We start from the raw sequence: 18,155 nt of genomic DNA, 5'->3' as shown, positions 1-18,155 counted from the left end.
CTTTTGTTCTTCTAATGGGAAAGTAAACCCTATTAATGGATAATAACACAATCAATATTTTCTTCCTCATTCTAGCAAGTCATACAGTTCCATTTATATGAACTCTTCATAAGCTATGTCAAAATTCCTTAGAGTTATAAATGAGATTGAATTTTGAAGTTAGGAAAATAATCCATGAGTTTTGGTTAGAGAAGCCTGTGGTGGGTCCAACTAGAATTATCATGTGATGAGTCTTTGAAGGGATGGGGTGTACAAAAGGAACTTGCTATTGAAAAGAGCCTACACAGTTCTGTACTTGAAAAAAATCTTCCTAAGTCCCCAGCTGCATTCTGAAACACCTAAATGTCTTTATAATGAGTATGGCTACAACAAGCTCCCAAGATTCCAGAATAAAAACGTGAAGCTAGAAAAGCTGTTTTTTTAAAGTTGTTTCAAATAGTTTATATGAAGTGAATACATGACAGTGAAGCTTGTAGGACAGCAGCATATTTTGAGGAGCAGCAAAGTGTTTTAACATATTACCTTTGTGATCAAATGCTGGTGATAAAAGACACGTTATCATTGATTTTCCAATCTGAGCTGTCCTTTTCTGGCAACAGAAATTACAGCCTTTGGATAATTATACTGTTATTTTCCCTCATTTCATTTTACCAAGTTTCTTCTAAGATGAAACATTGGAATTCTACTGGCAGAAATACTGTTTGAGAGTTGGCAGTAAAAATGGTAAAAAAGGTGTTTTAACAAGTTTTGTTTTAATACAGGTGAAGTGAAACTGCTGATAATCCATGAAAAATCTAGTCTGTGAAAAATCTTCAGTTTTGAAACATTCCTGTCATACTCCATTTTAGCTTGACTTGATAAGCCTTTCATCAAAGCTATCTTTTCATACTCCTTGTAAAGGCTGTTAATGAGAATAATTATTGTTCCTCTCCTAAAAAGCTATGTTTAAACTCCTGAGAAAGAACTATTTAATTTGAAAATATCTCTTGTAGTTTAGGACAGGTGAATATGTATCACTTAATACAGCAGTGCTTCTTATTGAATGTCTTTAAGAAGGCATGAGATAGTCTTCTAGAAAAAGGATATATTTCTTATTATGTTTGCTTTTCTGCTTTTTTAGAAGCACTCAGTAAATGGACTGTTAAAACTAGTTTCTATTATTTTTTATTACACTTCTTAAGCTTGAACTTTTGATGGATACTAAGAAAAATAATTTTTTTAGTCAAAGATCTAGATATCCCCAGCCTGCAGCTTAAATCACTTAAGGATTCTTCTAGTAAAACGAAGATGGTAGTTTACATATTATTGATATCTTGATGTACCAATATGCCATGAATTTAAAAAAAAAGTATCTTTAGCAACTAAGATTTTGTACAAAAAATAAATATTCCAAGTCTGACAATTTTATTTGCACATAATATTCTGACATTATGTGTTTGGGCAGTTCAGGATTTACCTCAGATTTATAAATTCCATAGACACGTTTCCTCTACATTTAAGGATTTTTAATTATCTGTCTGGAATTCTTATCTATGTAACACACAGACATTTGTCTTTTTTCCAGAGTATTGATTCAGTGTTTACATAGAACTTCATGTTCCATGTAACTGTGTTCTATGTAACTAGTAAATACTAGTGGTTTTCATAATGATGTGTATTTTGTGGATATTACTTACTTTTAGTAATGACTTATGCATCGATTGTTTACATTTTTAGATCAATTTTTCATCAGTGAAGCAAAATTCAGAACCAAATAGTAGTAAATATTTTGCAGAAGTGACGTCCATTTGTGTTACATTTGAATCTCTGAGGCTGCTATTCTCTTCACTGGCCCAGCTTTCAAAATATCAGTAAGTATTACATGTATTTTTAAAATTCAGTTCTCTCTTTAAACTTTGTCTTTACTCTGTGCTTTGCTTTTTTGTTGTTGTTTTCCCATTTTACTGCGTTTATTCTTCTCTGTATGTTCAGCTATAATGAAGCGATGTGATTATGTGCTCTGTAAAATTACTTCAGATGCAGCCACCCCCCCCTTCCTACATTAGTCTCCAGGCCCAGTGACATCCATATGGCTGAACATTGCTTGAATGCCATAGAATGGTTTATATTATGTGTGAAATGCTGTAATATGACAAATAAGATTGGAATGCAAACATGTGCTTAAATATACCAGGATGCCAGAATCCAACTCTACAATTCAGGGAATTAGCACAGAATCACAGAATGGCTGAGGTTGGCAGGAAGCCCTGGATGTCATCTGGTCCAACCTCGCTCCTCAAGCAGCATGACCCAGAGCAGGTTGCTCAGGACCATGACCAGACGGCTTTTGAATATGGTGACTCCACAACCTCCCTGGGTAACCTGTGCTCAGTCATCCTCATAGTAAAAGTGTTCCTTGATGTTCAGGTCGCATCTCCAACATTTCAGTTTGTACCACTTACCTTTTGTCCCTTTAGCCTGGAGAAAACACTGAGAGGGGATCTCATCAATACTTAATAAGTAGCAGCCTTCCAATACCAGAAGGGAGCCTATAAGAAAGCTGGGGAAGAACTGTTCACGAGGGCATGTAGCAGTAGGATATGGGGCAATGGTTTTAAACACAAAACGAGGAGATTTAGGTTGGATATTTGGAAAAAAGGTCTTCACTCTGAGGGTGGTAGATCACTGGAACAGGTTGCCCAGAGAGTTAGTGGAGGCCCCATCCCTGGGGGGGAGATGTCTTTGATGTGGCTCTGAACAAGTGAGTCTGAACTCTGACTCTGAACTCTGATCTAGTGAAGATGTCCCTGCTTACTGCAGGCGGATCGGACTAGATGGCTTTGAAAGGTCCCTTCCAACCCAACATATTCTATAATTCTATGATAATATCTAAAGGGCAGATGTCAAGAGGTTCGGATCAGCCTCTCTTCAGTCGTGCCCAGAGACCAGTCAAGGGGCAACAGGCATAAGCTGGAACACAGGAAGTTCGATCTGAACATGAAGAAAAACTTCTTCTCTGTGAGGGTGTCAGAGCACTGGGACAGGCTGCCCAGAGAGGTTGTGGAGTCTCCTTCTCTGGAGACACTCAGTACCCACCTGGAAATGATCCTGTGCAACATGCTGTAGGTGATCTTGCTTTAGCAGGAGCATTGGACTAGGTTATCTCCAGAGGTCCTTCCAACCCCTACCGTTCTGTGTTCTGTGATCATCTCTGTGGCCTTCCATCGGACTCACTCTGTGAGTCTGTGTCTCTCTTGCATGGGAAGCACTGGGCATAGTATTCTAGGTGTGGCCTCATTAGTGCTGACTAGAGAGGAAGGATCACCTCCCGCAACCTCCTGGCAATGCTCCTCCTAACGCATTCCATGTTGTCTTCTGACAAGCTGCTTTCCAGCTGGGCAGCCCCCAGCTGTACTGGTGCCTGGGGTTATTTCCTCACCAGGTGCAGGATTTTGTACTTGCCTTTGTTGAACTTCATGGGGTTTCTGCCCTCCTCATTCGTCCAGCCTGTCAAGATCCCTCTGGATGGCAGCACAGCCCTCTGGTTTATCAGTCACTGCTGCCAGTTTGGTGTCATCTGTAACCTTGCTGGGTGTACGCTCTACCCAGTCATCCAAAACATTGATGACAATGTTAAGCATCACTGGAGCAGTAGTTACTGACCTCCAACAAGATGCTTACACAACAGTAAAAAAAAAAGAATCCAAAAATCGTCCAAGATGCAGTGTTCAAATTTTAGCACAAATAATAGTTTCTTGATTGTATTGCCAAAACAGAGTCCCTCTGGATGTAGAAAATCATCTTAGTCCTTCCTGATACTGTGTGGAAGTACATGTGACCATGGAATCAGAGGCTAATTCCCTTTGTGACAACATTTAGCAGTAGTTTCAGGTCAGGAATCTTGTTCTTGATGCAGTTGTATGCTCCACTAAGCAGAGAAGTGGGCATGAAACACAAAAAACTTTATGATCAGTGTAAGACATTCAGTACTACCTGTGAAAGTGGACTTGATTTGTTAGGAAGTACCTGCATCCCAGCTGTTATTCAGCCCTTTTATCATGAAGAGTGTCAAAACTACTTGGTGGTGGTGGTGGCTCCATAAGAAAAAACTCTTCTGCTACAAGAAGTGTCTTATTCCTGGCATAACTTTACTACAGTATTTCTCAAGCAGGAGAACGTTATTCATCAACTCTTTCCTAGTCTACACTTTAATTGAATGCAAATGCATTAAAAAAAAATCCCAAATAAAAAGTGTATTTTGACGTTTTGAGACTATAGTGCATTTACTATATAATCAGCTAATACACTAATGAAATGGTTGATGCAGCCTGTAACAATTTTAATGTGCTTTCTTTTGATTTAGAAAGTGAATGTGAAATTACGGATGAGAACAATTTGTTGTCTAGGGTGGTGACAGAAAAGAACAATTGGCCAAGAATGAAAAGTATATTTGATCATGGTCTTGGCTTTTAGTTATTGAGGATAAAATGTTATTAAAAATTATATTTTATCCTCAATGATATCAGCATGCAAGCTGTTTAGTGAAATAATTTAATTTAATATTACGATGATCTTTGGCAGATAATAAAACAAACCAAAATAAATCATACACAGCCACGTTGTCTCCATTGTGAGGACTGTACTGAGAAATATTAAGGCCTTTTATGATTTTGTTTTCTTAGATATTTGAGTAGAAAACTAAACCATAGTAAAGTTTATTGTGTTTAAAGCTAAAAACATGTACAGAGTTGCAATTGGATTAAATTTTATATACACAGTCTTTTCTATCACATTGTTTAACTGATTCTCTAGTTAAAATAATTTAAATTAGAAGTGTCAGCATATTGGTTAGTTGGAACTTGAGTATATCAGTTACCATCCATTTCTATTTCCATATCAAGGGTGCTAAATTCGTGTATCTACAAACTATGTATTTTCCATTGTTGTTGCTAATTTATGTTTTCTGAAGGCTCAAAATCAAAGTTTATTTCCGTTTACATCTACTCAGTGCTACTAATTTTAAACTAGTCGTGGTGATTCATGTATGATGGTCTACATGAGCTTTTAGAAAACACTGGTTTATAAAGCTGTTTCTTCGAATTTTGAAGATACTCGTTCTTTTTAAGAATTAAACACATCTATATTGGTGTACTAATGCTGTTAGATTAATAACATCATTCTTCTGTTAAAACTCGTTGATATTGATTGTACAACCTACTTGTGCCATTCTTTTGAAGCTCTTGTAGACGGTTTAAAATTGCTGCAAGACTCTTTCTCTGTGTCATCTGGAGATTGAAAATCATGTTGAAATTCTCTTCCTTGGACATTTCTTCAGCTAACAGACTATGTTGAACTGTCTGTTCAGTTATAGGCTGCAGATGTGATGAATCTTTCCATTCGAACTTCCCCAAGCTACAGTTCTGACCTCGTCTTTCTAAATAAATCCAAGATTACACAGATTTTGGCAACATGTTTTTATTGTTAATGGTAAAACTGCAACGTTGTTAACCGGCGTTTGTGTCCATTTGGCCAGCTAATCGTGTTAATACTTCTTTGAAAATTAATTAGCTGCGATTTTAAAAAATTGTTTTCATGTACTGCAACTGGTGTGTGGTGTAGGCACGAAATAGTAGTCATTGTTTAGCATCTACATATGACTGATATATGATTCCAGCTCAGACTGCCTTTGGCAAATGAACGTGGGATTGCGCCAAAGAAAAATGAGTATATGAGATGCATGGATTACAGCTTAGGGATTTGTGGTAATACTCCACCCACTCACTGATCTTAGAAAATCATTTGACTTCCATGTGTGACTGAGAACAGCATTTAAAAGCTGACATTCACATTCGCAGTGCAGAAGTTAAAATTTCCCCAGGAGCTTGTGAAGTGTCTCAGTGTTCCCATCGAGGTCACGGTATTGACAGCCCTATCTGTCCGTCTTGCACCCTGTGATGGCAAAGCGTGGTGCAAAGTAATCTTTCTGTGTTCCCTGTGTGCTGTGCAGAGAGGGGTGCTGCTGCAGTTTGTCCCATAAGACAGCACTCCTAGTACATACACTGCCTGCCAGGAAAGCAGTGCACTGTCCTAATCATTTCCTGTGTATGGGCAGAGAAAGAAGGGGTATCAAGAGAGAAATTACTGAAAGAAGGGACTTTAAAAGCATACGAAAGAAGAGGGAGGCCCATGATTTTCTTTCAGGCATGGAAGTGTTTCTGGGGCTTTTGTGATTAAATAGCACAGAAACAAAGAAACATCAACATTAAATTGTGGTTTGTGGCTGTGGTGTTTCACAGAGGGTGCACTTTAGCTTACAGTACATTTTGGAGAAACTCAGAGAAATAGCAATTAACTCTATGATGCTGAACTTTTTACCAACTTTTAGTTGTTTCCCCCATTTGTAGTTTTTTCAATATATTTTTGTCCTTTCCTTGGGCTGCCTTCTTCAGTAATATTGTCACAGTTCCTACATAGTTTTCCTGTTCACACAGTGTTTTCTAGAATGTGCTGCTGGGCACTGTCAGGAGAACATGGTAGCCCCTATCACCCTTGCCCTGATCTAGCATTTCCATTCTTGTATTCTTACATTCACAACATGTTCTAATGTTTGCAGTTGCAATTACTGTCTGTTCTGCCACATCCTCACTGTGGATGTCTGAAAATGCCAACATGTGGAAACCGTAATGGGGTTTCAAGGAGGGCTTCCCCTGCCCTTTTTTATTAGTACAGGAAACTAAATCTCCACTTGAATACTCCTATACCTATTTTCTAACAGTTCTTTAGTATTCTCTAGCAACTTTAGACAGTAAGGAATGAAATTCCAATGTGTTGTAGTTAAAATCCCAGAACTTCTAGCTACTCATTGAAAGCTCCAGAGGCCACCCAAGGAAAACAATATCAAATACAATTCCAGGTTGGTTCTTCTCTTGGCTGCTAAAAAGCTTTTCACTTGTTGATTCTCAGAGGTCTAGACACGTCCACTCTTCCATGTTCATTTTGGTGTTACTGCACAAGTCTTTCTTGGAGCTTCTGAGATGACACTGATTTTGTAAGTTCACACTGAAACCTTTATTTGTAGGATAATTGTTGAACCATGTTCCTCTAGAGTGTCTTTGGTAATATGTTCCTCACTTGCAGATTTCACACTTAATAGCTGTCACCAGACATCTCACGCTGCTAGATACAGGAACCTCATGATATTCAGTCCATCAATCCCGCCTTGAACCTTCAGCATATGGCAACATTTTCTGGTGCCACTGTTTGAGAATAGAGTCCCCTGTATGTATAAATTTATTTGAGAATATATTCCCCTTAATTCTGATTTCTATTGAACAATTGTCCTATTGATCACTGCTGATCTGTTAAGGAATCCCCACGGCCCTTGAACTTGTTATTTAGAGCAATTAAGCTGCTGCTCATGGTCCTCAAGTCTTTTCATCCTGTTTTTCCTACTGGTGACCAGTAACCTTTTGCTGACCACAGAGATATCCTACCTGGCTTTTATCCCATATTCCTCTCCTGGATTGCCTTTTCTACCCAGACTTTAGCTTACTTTAAGCTCAGGTTACTTTTCTTAAGTCTGTCCCTTTGCAGAAATTAACCTAAAGTGGTTTATACATTCATTTTTTCCTACTCAGCTTTTCTCCATTGGCTGTGCTGCCAGTAGCAGATGTTCTGCTGTGGTTCCATTGTCCTTTTCAATCATTCCCAGTAGTTCAATTCTGTACTGAAATAATCCTCCAGAATTTGAGAGGAGGAGGAGTACTGTGGTTATTGCTGGCTACTACCTATGACAGATTTTTTTTTCTTTCAGGACTTTTAAGTTTCTAGAAAATGTTCCATTTAGTGAACACTACTGGCCATATGGGGTTTCATCTTAGCTGGATTAACCTTTAGTAATTAAGATAATGTTTTAGATGTTCCCAGGAGCATGATTGAGTAATATACTGTTGTATTTGCTATAAAGTTTTTAAAAGATGTGGAAGAAATGGCTAAATTATTCAGTTTAGCACTAAAGCACCATTAAATATATTAATAAACTGAATAATGGAGGATATGAAGGAAAACAGTGAACTATTGGATGTGTTTTCTTAAGGATTCTTTGGCATCCCTACCACCTTAACTAACTTATCTATTTTTCCTTTATATTGTTCTTCTATTTCATGTTAGCATAAAAGCACTGAGTGCTTTGTATTGCACTTCTAAGAGGAAATGTGCGACTTTTTGGGCTTGTTGCTAAAGAACCAGAGGAAACCAGAGACATCATAATTGAATGCTGATCTTTAAAGGAGCAGATTTTCTCCCTGGAGTGTTCCAGAACTTCTTCCATGGCAGCCAACAAATATGGAAAGTTTTGGCCCTGAACCTCTGTCTTGTACTTACGTATTTCTTACTCATCTAAGAATGGAGGTTTAGTCTTGGACTTGAGCTGGGAATACTGAAGTTTTAACCCAGCTTCTCTTGTACACCATGTGAGCTGGGGAGTTACTTATTGTTTCCATGAGTAAGAAAGGGTTTATAATATCTGCCTTTAAGAGGTACCAGTTCTGCTAGTTCGTTATTAACTGATGCAAAAATTAAAAATACCCCACAGCAGTATTATCAAGAAGCTACGAATAGTTATTCAGTAAACCCAGCTTTTTGTACAGGAACTTTTAGCCAGTATAGTATGTAGCAAGGCATTTTATCTTTCAAGATATTGTCTACCTAGCTGGGGCATTCGTGAGCTCTGTTATCACTGTGTTAGAATAATCACAGTTTTGAAGGAATGTATATTCACATAGACAGCTGCAGGAGGAGGTGCTATAATGTCCACTTCGCAAATGGGCTGGGGAAATGGCAGACTTGGAGGATATCCCATGCTTTTAGTGAGCACTCAAAAGCATTCTTACCTTCAGTTTGACCTTTGGGATGCAGGCAACAGCAGCCTTAGAATCATAGAATGGTTTCAGTTGAAAAAGATCTTAAAGATCATCAAGTCCAACCATCTATCCAGCCCTACTAGGTCCAACACCAGACAATATCACCAAGTACAACATCTACTCTTCTTCTAACACCTCCAGGGATGGTTACTCCACCACCTTCCTGGGCAGCCTATGCCAATATCTGACAACCCTTTCAGTAAAGATTTTTTTCCTAGTATCCAACCTAAATTTCCCCTGATGCAAATTCAGACCATTTCCCCTTGTCCTGTTGCTAGCTACCAGGGAGACCAAACCCCACCTTGTGTTACAACCACCTTTTAGGTACTTGTAGAGAGCAATGAGGTCTCTCAGTCTCATTTTATCTAAACTAAACAATCCCAGCTCCCTCAGCTGCTCCTCATAAGATTTGTTTTCTAAACCCTTCACCAGCGTTGTAGCCCTTCTCTGGGTATGTTCAAGCATCTCAATGTCCTTCTTGTAGTAAGGGGCCCAAAACTGAACACACTACTACAGGTGCAGCCTGTAGTACAGGGGAAGAAGCATTTCCCTACTCCTGCTGGCCACACTGTTCCTGATGCAGGCCAGGATGCCATTTGCCACCTTGGCCATCTGGGCACACTGCTGGCTCATATTCAGCCGGCTGTTGATCAACACCCCAAGGTCTCTCTCCTCCAGACAACTCTTGAGCCACTCGTCTCCAAGCCCGTAGCTGTGCATGGGGTTGTTGTGACCCAAGAGTGCAGGATATGGCCCTTGGCTTTGTTGAACCACATGCCTTGGCCCATCAATCCAGCCTGTCCAGGTCCCTCTGTAGAACCTGCCTGTGCTCTGGCAGATCAACACTCCCGCCAGTCTTAGTGCCATCACATGGTCCACGTGCTCCTTCACATGGTCTTCTTCACCTAGAAGTGATGGCATATAATCTGTATCAAACTGACATGACAACCTAAAATGCTTCTGCCTGATGGAAAATCAAACAAGGCCAATATGAGTATGTGGAGCAGGATCTTGGAACTTGGCTGCTCACGGTTTCTGGCAGCTCAGGTACGGAAGATGCTGAGTTATCCACTCCAGACTGAACAGGAACACTGGCACATCAGCAGGTAGAACCCAGCTTCTGGGTTTGAATCCTAATCAGTAGAACAACTGCCATTCCTCATTTTTTAGAACTGTATTAAAAGTTAATCTTCAGTTTGATTTTTCATATGCAATAAAGCAACAAGAAGCTGATACAAAAATCTTAGAAATCTTTTCTGGGAATAATTCAGAAAACCAATAGATAGAAAGGACTGTCAATACATTTGAGAAAATGTGTCTTGGTCACAATGCTGCAGCAAGTTCCATGTCAATACATAAGCTGAGTTCATACATAAGACAGCTCCTCCCCACCACATTATTTAAGTTTGTGTCTATCAATTTCTACTGTGTAGTTTCACATATTTGCCAAAAAATTTCACAAGAACATCCAGAACAAATGGTCAGAAACAATTACTTGACGAAGGATGCAGTGTAACTAATGCCATTCTGTAATTATTAACTGCAATAAAGAGAAACCTTTGCAGGCAGATAGTCCTACAAACAATATAATTAACAAAAAAATGTAAACAGCATGTTTTTCTTTGTCAAAGTATCAAATATTTGAATGTACTAAAAAAAACCCCAGCCAATAGATTCCCCTATTAGCCTATCACAGTGACAATTACACCGTGCTTGTTCACTGTTTGAATTGATGTTTCTTTGTGTCGTTCCCATTCCTCATCATCTTTGTCCACATCAAAAGTTTCTGGGTAAATGGGCAGCTTGTCTTTTGGACACTCCTCATAATAACTTCGAACATACTTTCCAACAGACCATCCTTTGTATTCCTCAGGCGTTTTGCATTCGAGGCCATTGTAGTGAACATTATAGTGATGCTTCAACCAGTAGAAAAGATAATGAATGTTGTAATCACATCTCCAAGGATTCTCTCTCAGCCACAGTATTTTCAGAAAGTAAAGGTCTTCCAGTACTCCATATTCAAAATTCTGCAAACTGTTGTTTGATAGATCCAGCTCCTCTAAGTTGTTGAGGCCAGAGAAAGCAGCTAGTCAATAGAAAAGCGGTTATTGGTCCCTTATAAAGATAAGTGAGAAGACAATGCCTGTCTACAACAGGAAAAGTGTTTTCATAATTATACGTTTATTAATTAATTTTTTAGCTAAAAGCTAAAAAAATTCTTTTTCACTCTTCTTTAAAATATGGCTTGTGCCTTGAGAAATGACATTGGTATAAATATATCAACATTAGGGGAGTTGTACTGCTGATAAAGCTATAAAACACTTAATGAGCAGGCAATGAATAGGGACAGTGGAGGTGAATGAATACTTGATTTGCTCTTAGAAGGCAACAGTTATTGCTGGGATACAGAAGCAGATATAAGGAAACTGATGATGTATTAGACAATGTGCAGGGCTAGTCATTTTTTTATGTACGTATGCATGCATTTGTGTATGTGTATAGAACCTTTAAATTAATATTTTAAGATATAGATTATAATAAATATGGAGCTTCATAATAATGCTTCTGAGTCACATTTCAGAGAATGCTTTCCACAGAAGGACACACTGGTTAGAGTTGGAAGGGACCTTAAAGACCATACAGTTCCAACACCCCTGCCATTGGCAGGGACACCCTCCACTAGACCAGGTTGCCTAAAGCCCCTTCCAACCTGCCCTTAATTTAAATAAATCGATGATGTGTAATGTTAAACCTCCTAAGTACCATTTTACTGTTAATACCACTTTCAACTGCTGTTTAACATCCAAACTGTTAGTAGAAAAGGCTCTTTTTGCTTTCTGTTTTCCTTGTGTCGGCTTTCACAATGAAAACAAAATACACATTGAAAATAAGCAAGTTCCCCATAACGCCACTTGAGTTCTAATAATATATAAATTAAAAGCAATTATATATAGTGATTTTTAACCCAAAAGATTTAAAATCCTTTTGTTTTATCTATTACTTTATTGTCCAATGTTTTTTAAAAGCAGCCTCATTATATGACAAGTTTCCTTAGATTTGGTAAAGATACTAAATCATTCAAGATTTAGCATTTTGGGAAATCATAAATCATTCAATATTTAACATTTTGGGAAATCACTAGCCCTTAATTGTGCAGAATTCAATTTTTGCACTTGACTGTTTTAGTATTAAGAAAGGGCAGGTGAAATCAGCTTATCTTCATTGACCTTCATGATGAACACATTTCTGTGCAAACTCCATGAATCAAATGGTTCTAAAGGTAAAATTTGTACCAAATTCTAGATTTTTAAAGCTTCCCCTCCCCCCACCCTCCACCCCCATTTATATCTGACAGACACATTTTAAATTATTCTTACCAGGATCAATATAAGTTATTCCATTACTGTTTAGGTTTAATATCTTCAGTTCACTGATGTCTTCAAACTCTTTGGCTCGTAGTTGTCTAATTTTGTTGCTGGACAAATCAAGTTTAACTATATCTGGAGGTATGTTACCTGGAACTTTCTTTAAATCTTAAAAAATGAAAAAGACATAGCTTGTGTCAGCTTTGGAATATACTGCTTAGGTATCACAGTTGCCTGTCACACAGAGCTTTGTCAGTCTAGCATGGTTTCTTCTTTTTTCTCCCTTTTATCCTGACCAGAAGTGTCACCATGATTTTTCGACTTCTGAATTCCATTGCTTTATTCACTTGTATCCTTACTTTTCATGAAAAATTACTCCCTTAGTGCTTATAGTAAACCTTCTTCCTCCATATTATATTTTTAATTTTGATAGAACTGTACTATTCATTCACATAGAGATAGGGTAGGTAGTGAAGCTACTATACTAATAAAAATTGAAGAGGAAAATCCCAGTTACCATGTTAAAAAATGTTCATTGGAATGTGAACATCTTTCATTATATGTCCAAGCAGCACAGTGGCATTCTGTCTATCTGCTTCTCTATCCTACCTGTATCGTTGGCATTACCAAAGTAGCCAAGCACCTCTCAGCTATCTGTGTGTGTACCCTTACAGTGCTCCATGCAAAGGAGTTACAGAAAGAATAGCTTCTAGTCTGGTAGGAGGGGCACATTCTTGAGAAGTGCAAACTGTGGTTTGAATCCTCTCAGGATATTGTTCATAAACCTGATCACCTGAATTATCTTTACTCAATCAGTATTCTAATTCTGGACTGTTATTAGAAGACAAGCAGCATCTCTTAGTTGACCATCTTGGAATTAAAGCAAAATGTTTCTGGATCTGGGCTGAAATTTTTCTTGCTGGTGAAACTCTGAAGTTCTGAAGATGTCTAATGCATCAGGTATTTTTGAGACTAGAGCAACATAGCAGTCTTCCTGCCTTATATCTGACTTTGAGCAGGGCTTTGGTATTATAAATACATAAATATTGTAACTACTCCAGCCTGCTCTGGTTGGAGTGCTTCTGGCTTGCGCAGATGTCAAAGTTTCAGGACCAGTTTATCACCAAATGAATGTAAACACTGCTTGAATGTAGAGACTTAAAGAGTTTGGTGGTACTCAAAAGCAGATATTTTCAACTGCTCTTGGAAATACAACAATTTTTACAGAAACACAAGCAGAAGTTACTTTTGCTTCCAACTTTTTTTTTTTCTTTTTGTAAAATGGAATCAAGGACAACATCAGGATGCTTCCATTCTGAAGTACTGAGGTGTGGTGTATCACTGGTCTGATGAGATATAAATAAATTCTTCAAAAAGAGAACATGCACAGGGTTACACATATATTGAAGATGTTTATTTCATGGTCTTTCTGGCATTAACTGAAAGCTGCTGACCTGCTCTTCTGTCTCCTTAGAGAGGTATACTGGTATACTGCTTGTCACTCCATCTCCTCCATTGTAAAGGAGTAATGGACTGGAGCTTACTGGTTTGGCAACTGTTGCACCTTTTTTCCTATTCTGGAATCTTGTGCCTGCAGATTTTGAGGCATTTTTTGTGTTTTCTCAGGTTTTTGGGTACATTACACTCCTGTTTATGATGAAAATTCCAATGAAATTGTGCATCTACTGCATAATAATCATATGCAAAGACAGTAAGTACAATGCTTTCATTAAAGATCCCCATGTGTTCAGAAATCCCAAATGTCCATGGGATATCTGCATACAGCTGTCAAGCATATGCACAGTAGATCTGATACTTCCTAAAAAATATTGGACATACTCAATATGTCCATGCTAGACATTCAGGAAGTCCCCTATGTCCATGCTAGACATTCAGGAAGTCCTGTGCTTACACACTTAGTTCTTGACCTGAAGGAGGGAGTCCCTCTGCCCTCTAGTAGTCTCATTTATTCCTTCATTATTGCTTCTAAAGGCAGTGAACCATTTTTTAAAAATACTGTAAAAGCCTGTGAAACTCCCATGTAGAGCAAACCACATTGGATGTTTCTATGAACTCAGAGAAAAAAGTAACATTTTTCTTGCCTAAAGTCTTTGAGTATGTTCATGTGTTCAGCTCATTATTCTGATGCCACTGAATGGGGAGAGCTGGAAAGTCAGTCTTTGGTTATTCAGATTATCTTGCTTATATTAAGATAAAGTAAATCTAAGATAAATATATGCCTGATTTTTATTCAGTGGCACAGGTTACTGGAGACACAAGGTAATAATGATATAATTAAGGTCCTATGAAGCATAATTAAGATCATAATCTCTAATAATTAAGATCCTATCTGCAAGAAAAGGTAAGAAATTAATAAATGTTAGCCAGTAAAAAAGCATTAATCATTAATTTTAAAAAAGTAGTAGCTGCATGGTAAAAGAAAGACAGAAGTGAGACATAGAAAGAAGAAAGGAATTTAACAGAGTGGGAGAAGTAAAAATGTGGACTGTTATGTATGACATACATAGACATATGTATGACATATACACAATAATTCTTTATATTTATGTATTGTCTCCTTATACCAACTTCTGAGCTCATCTCTGGCACTGAGGTCCAAGGGCACACAGAGCTGTGATAAATTTAAGTCACTGTTAAAGCAAAGAGAAGTTGAGCAAACACGTTGCAAGATACAAGTGGGCAAGACATACAGTGGTTATCTGGCATTGCAGACTATGCTTTGCAAAAGGTGAGGAAAATTCCTCCTGGTTTTGCCTACTTCTAGTAGTGCTTTTTATTTCAGAATTGCAATGCTAAAGAACTACTGTCTTCTGAATTGTTTTGTTGTTTTCTTTGTTTCATCATGGGATAAAATATGGGAAATACAAAGCAGAAATAAATGTGAGCTTTTGTATGCCCCAGCTGGTTCACCCTTAAGGCTTAACCGTGGCTTTTAGGAGCCTGAGAAGGATTTAGGAATGGAAGGGGTCCAAGTGTCTGAAAAACATTTCTTGAAGGCCCTTCAACACTGAAATATTTTCTGGGTGCTGGGCAGAAGAACACAAAGGAAGTATTTCTTTATGAACAAAAGCATACAATTTCTTTCCTTAGTAGAGGAAATCTTGCACAGAAAATGTGAGGGTGCAATGGCTCTCTCCTGTGCAGTCAGGTTCCTCTGGGCATTGCAAGCACAGCTGGCTGCTCCAGTCCTGCTTCACAGCTCGCTTCTGTCAAAGTTGTTGCTTTGGTTTTGTACACTGGAAAGGAGGAAAGACACTCTGTGCTTTTCTCTATCACTACAACAATGTCAGCACAGCTGTAATTTGACTGATGAGTATGTTTAATGTTGTAAAGTCTGACTAGTGAGGTGCTGGTCTTTCAGTACCTTAAGTGTGTGCTTAATTTTAATCCTGTTGATTTTTGTTGGATATTTATACTAGAGCACTAAACAATATCTGTGGAACTGGGATTGCAAAGTAGAGGTAAAATGCAGAAATAATTTCTATTTGTTGCTTGTAGTGATAACAGAAAAACAATTAATAGTATTAGTTAAAATAGATAAAGCAAGTACTAGTACTATATTAATTTGCTGTAAATAATATATGAACAAATGTAGTAAGGGAGCAATAAGTCATCACTCATTCAGTTATAGGGACAGATACAAACCTTTTCTTTTGCAGTTCAGGGTTGGTACAGGAAACACATACATGTGGCACAAAGTAGAATCAAATTCTGGTTTGACAGGTTCAGGCTTCTCCTGTTTTATGTTTTGGGGGTCCTGCCTGTCCTCTTCGCTGCAAAGCTGTTCAGCTTTTATCTGCTTTAGCTTTTGATTTTTCAGTTCTATTGGGTGCACACACTTGGCATAATTTCCCAAATTCCTGTTTGTTGGAACCTGTAGCATTGTAACAAGAGTTTCTAGTTCACAGTTGCAATGCCAGGGATTATCGTAAAGACGTAGGTAGTTTAGACTGGGCATATAAATAAAAATCTCCTCAGATAAACTCTTAATCTGGTTATGCTGAAGTAAGAGTGTGGTAAGTTGATTCAAACCAAAAAAAGCCTCGCTCTCAATTTTTGATATATCATTTTGTTGTAAATCCAGACTTTTCAGTACTTTATACTTGGAAAACATATTATTCTTCAATTTACGAATCCTGTTTCTCGCTAGTAGCATGTGTTTTAAATCTTCTGGCCAATCAGGTCCCACAAAAATCAATTTTCTTTCCTGACAATCTATGTATTTCTCATGAAGGTAGGTGTATATGTCACATGGTAGGCCTCGGGCATTGCGTTTAACAGTGCCAGATGCTTTCCTTAAGAAGTTTTCCCTGTCATTGTTTCTCAAACTCCTATTCCTTGTCTTCCTACAGTCAGATGCTTTACAAAGAAGAAGTAGTAGTAAAATAGTAACTACTTGCATCCTGACATTCAGCTACCCCTGTTGTGTTCTGTGACAGCTGGAACAGTTGAAATTTTTGGATAATCAGTGTTGTACAGATCCGGAGGCACAGCTGGCGTATGTGGGATCCCTGTGTTGGAAGAAAAGTAAAACATTAGATGAAACAGGCATTTTCATGGAGGCTCCTACATAATATGCAGCATTCAGTCAACTACTTAAACATCACGCTACATGGAGCTTCACTGAATCTCTGAAGATATAATGTCCTGTCTCTTCTTCTGCTGTTTTTACTGCCTCTGGCCTACTGCCATTCCTTGTGATTCAGTATAGGAAACTATTTCCAATTTCTGACTGATCTTTGTTATGGAGGAAAATAGTATCGGGCTGATTCTTTGTATTTAAGTTCATCTTGGAAGATGAGCTTGAAAGAGGAGCCTGAAGCTGATATTTTCCAGCTTTCTAGATGTTGACCCACAGGAAAACAGACTGAGCCAAACCAGGGAAAGTCATCCAGTGCCTATCAAACCTTCAGTTTTAGACTGAGCCCAGGTGTGGACTTGTTTTCAGGTTAAGCCCAAATTTACCATAACTAGCCCTGCTACTAGCAACTAAATTTCCCTCAGCATTTTTAGTAATTTCTTGGCCTGCGTTCCCTGCTGAATTTCCCATAGTACTCCTGTGCACTGCCCTTTTCCTTCACTTGCAGTGAAGTCTGGACGCAAGGTTGTTTCCTTAGTAACATTTTCACCCCTCAGGTTTTTGTATTTTCTAATTTTTTTTCCACATCACAAATTTCCTACTTTTGCTATCAGACAATATAATTCCTTTTGAAACATTTTTTTAACCCATCACTGGCTTAACTACTTAGTTACTTTTTCTTTGACTGTGGACACCTTTGAACTATGCTCAGTTCTTTTTGACCTTAGCACCTGGGAAGGTACTGAATCCCAATCTTGTGTGCAGAAGTTGCAGAAGTTCTGTTTCTAAAACACTGCTGTTTTGGGTACAAAATCTTGTTGAATGAGTGTTTAAACTGACGACTTTATCCCTTACATGAATAACTTTTTGTCAGATATATTGTAGGCAGTGTAAATTAATCTCATGTTTTAGTAACTTGGAACATAACTGGGATCCTCTGTGTTGTTTTCACAGAATCACAGAATCACAAGGTTGGAAGAGACCTTTGAAGATCATCAAGTCCAGCCATTCCCATCCTATGTTAAACCATATCCCTAAGTACCTCATCTACCCTTTTTTTGAACACATCCAGGGATGGTGACCCAACCACCTCCCTGGGCAGCCTGTTCCAGGCCCTGACAACTCTTTCAGTAAAAAATTTTTTCTAATGTCCAATCTAAACCTGCCCTGGCACAGCTTCATGCCATTTCTCCTTGTTCTATTTTCTGTAACCTGGTTGAAGAGACCATCGCCCATCTCTCCACAACCTCCCTTCAGGTAGTTGTAGGTGGTGATAAGGTCTCCCCTCAG

The 18,155-nt window shown here is 38.3% G+C and overlaps 1 protein-coding gene across 1 annotated transcript; it reads right to left on the bottom strand.

Moving 5' to 3' along the window:
• Nucleotides 1–10,582: 10,582 nt before the first annotated feature.
• LRRC17 (leucine rich repeat containing 17) lies at nt 10,583–16,688 on the bottom strand (the record flags this gene model as incomplete). The annotated part of the gene is made up of 3 exons (XM_084272327.1): nt 10,583–10,986; nt 12,278–12,433; nt 15,932–16,688. The coding sequence occupies 3 exons, from the start codon at nt 16,686–16,688 to the stop codon at nt 10,583–10,585; spliced, it is 1,317 nt and encodes a 438-aa protein (XP_084128453.1).
• Nucleotides 16,689–18,155: the final 1,467 nt, after the last annotated feature.

Source organism: Gallinula chloropus (genome assembly GCF_964237585.1).
Source record: "Gallinula chloropus genome assembly, chromosome: 1".
Classification (NCBI taxonomy): domain Eukaryota; kingdom Metazoa; phylum Chordata; class Aves; order Gruiformes; family Rallidae; genus Gallinula; species Gallinula chloropus.
This window is presented reverse-complemented; position numbering and strand designations above follow the sequence as displayed.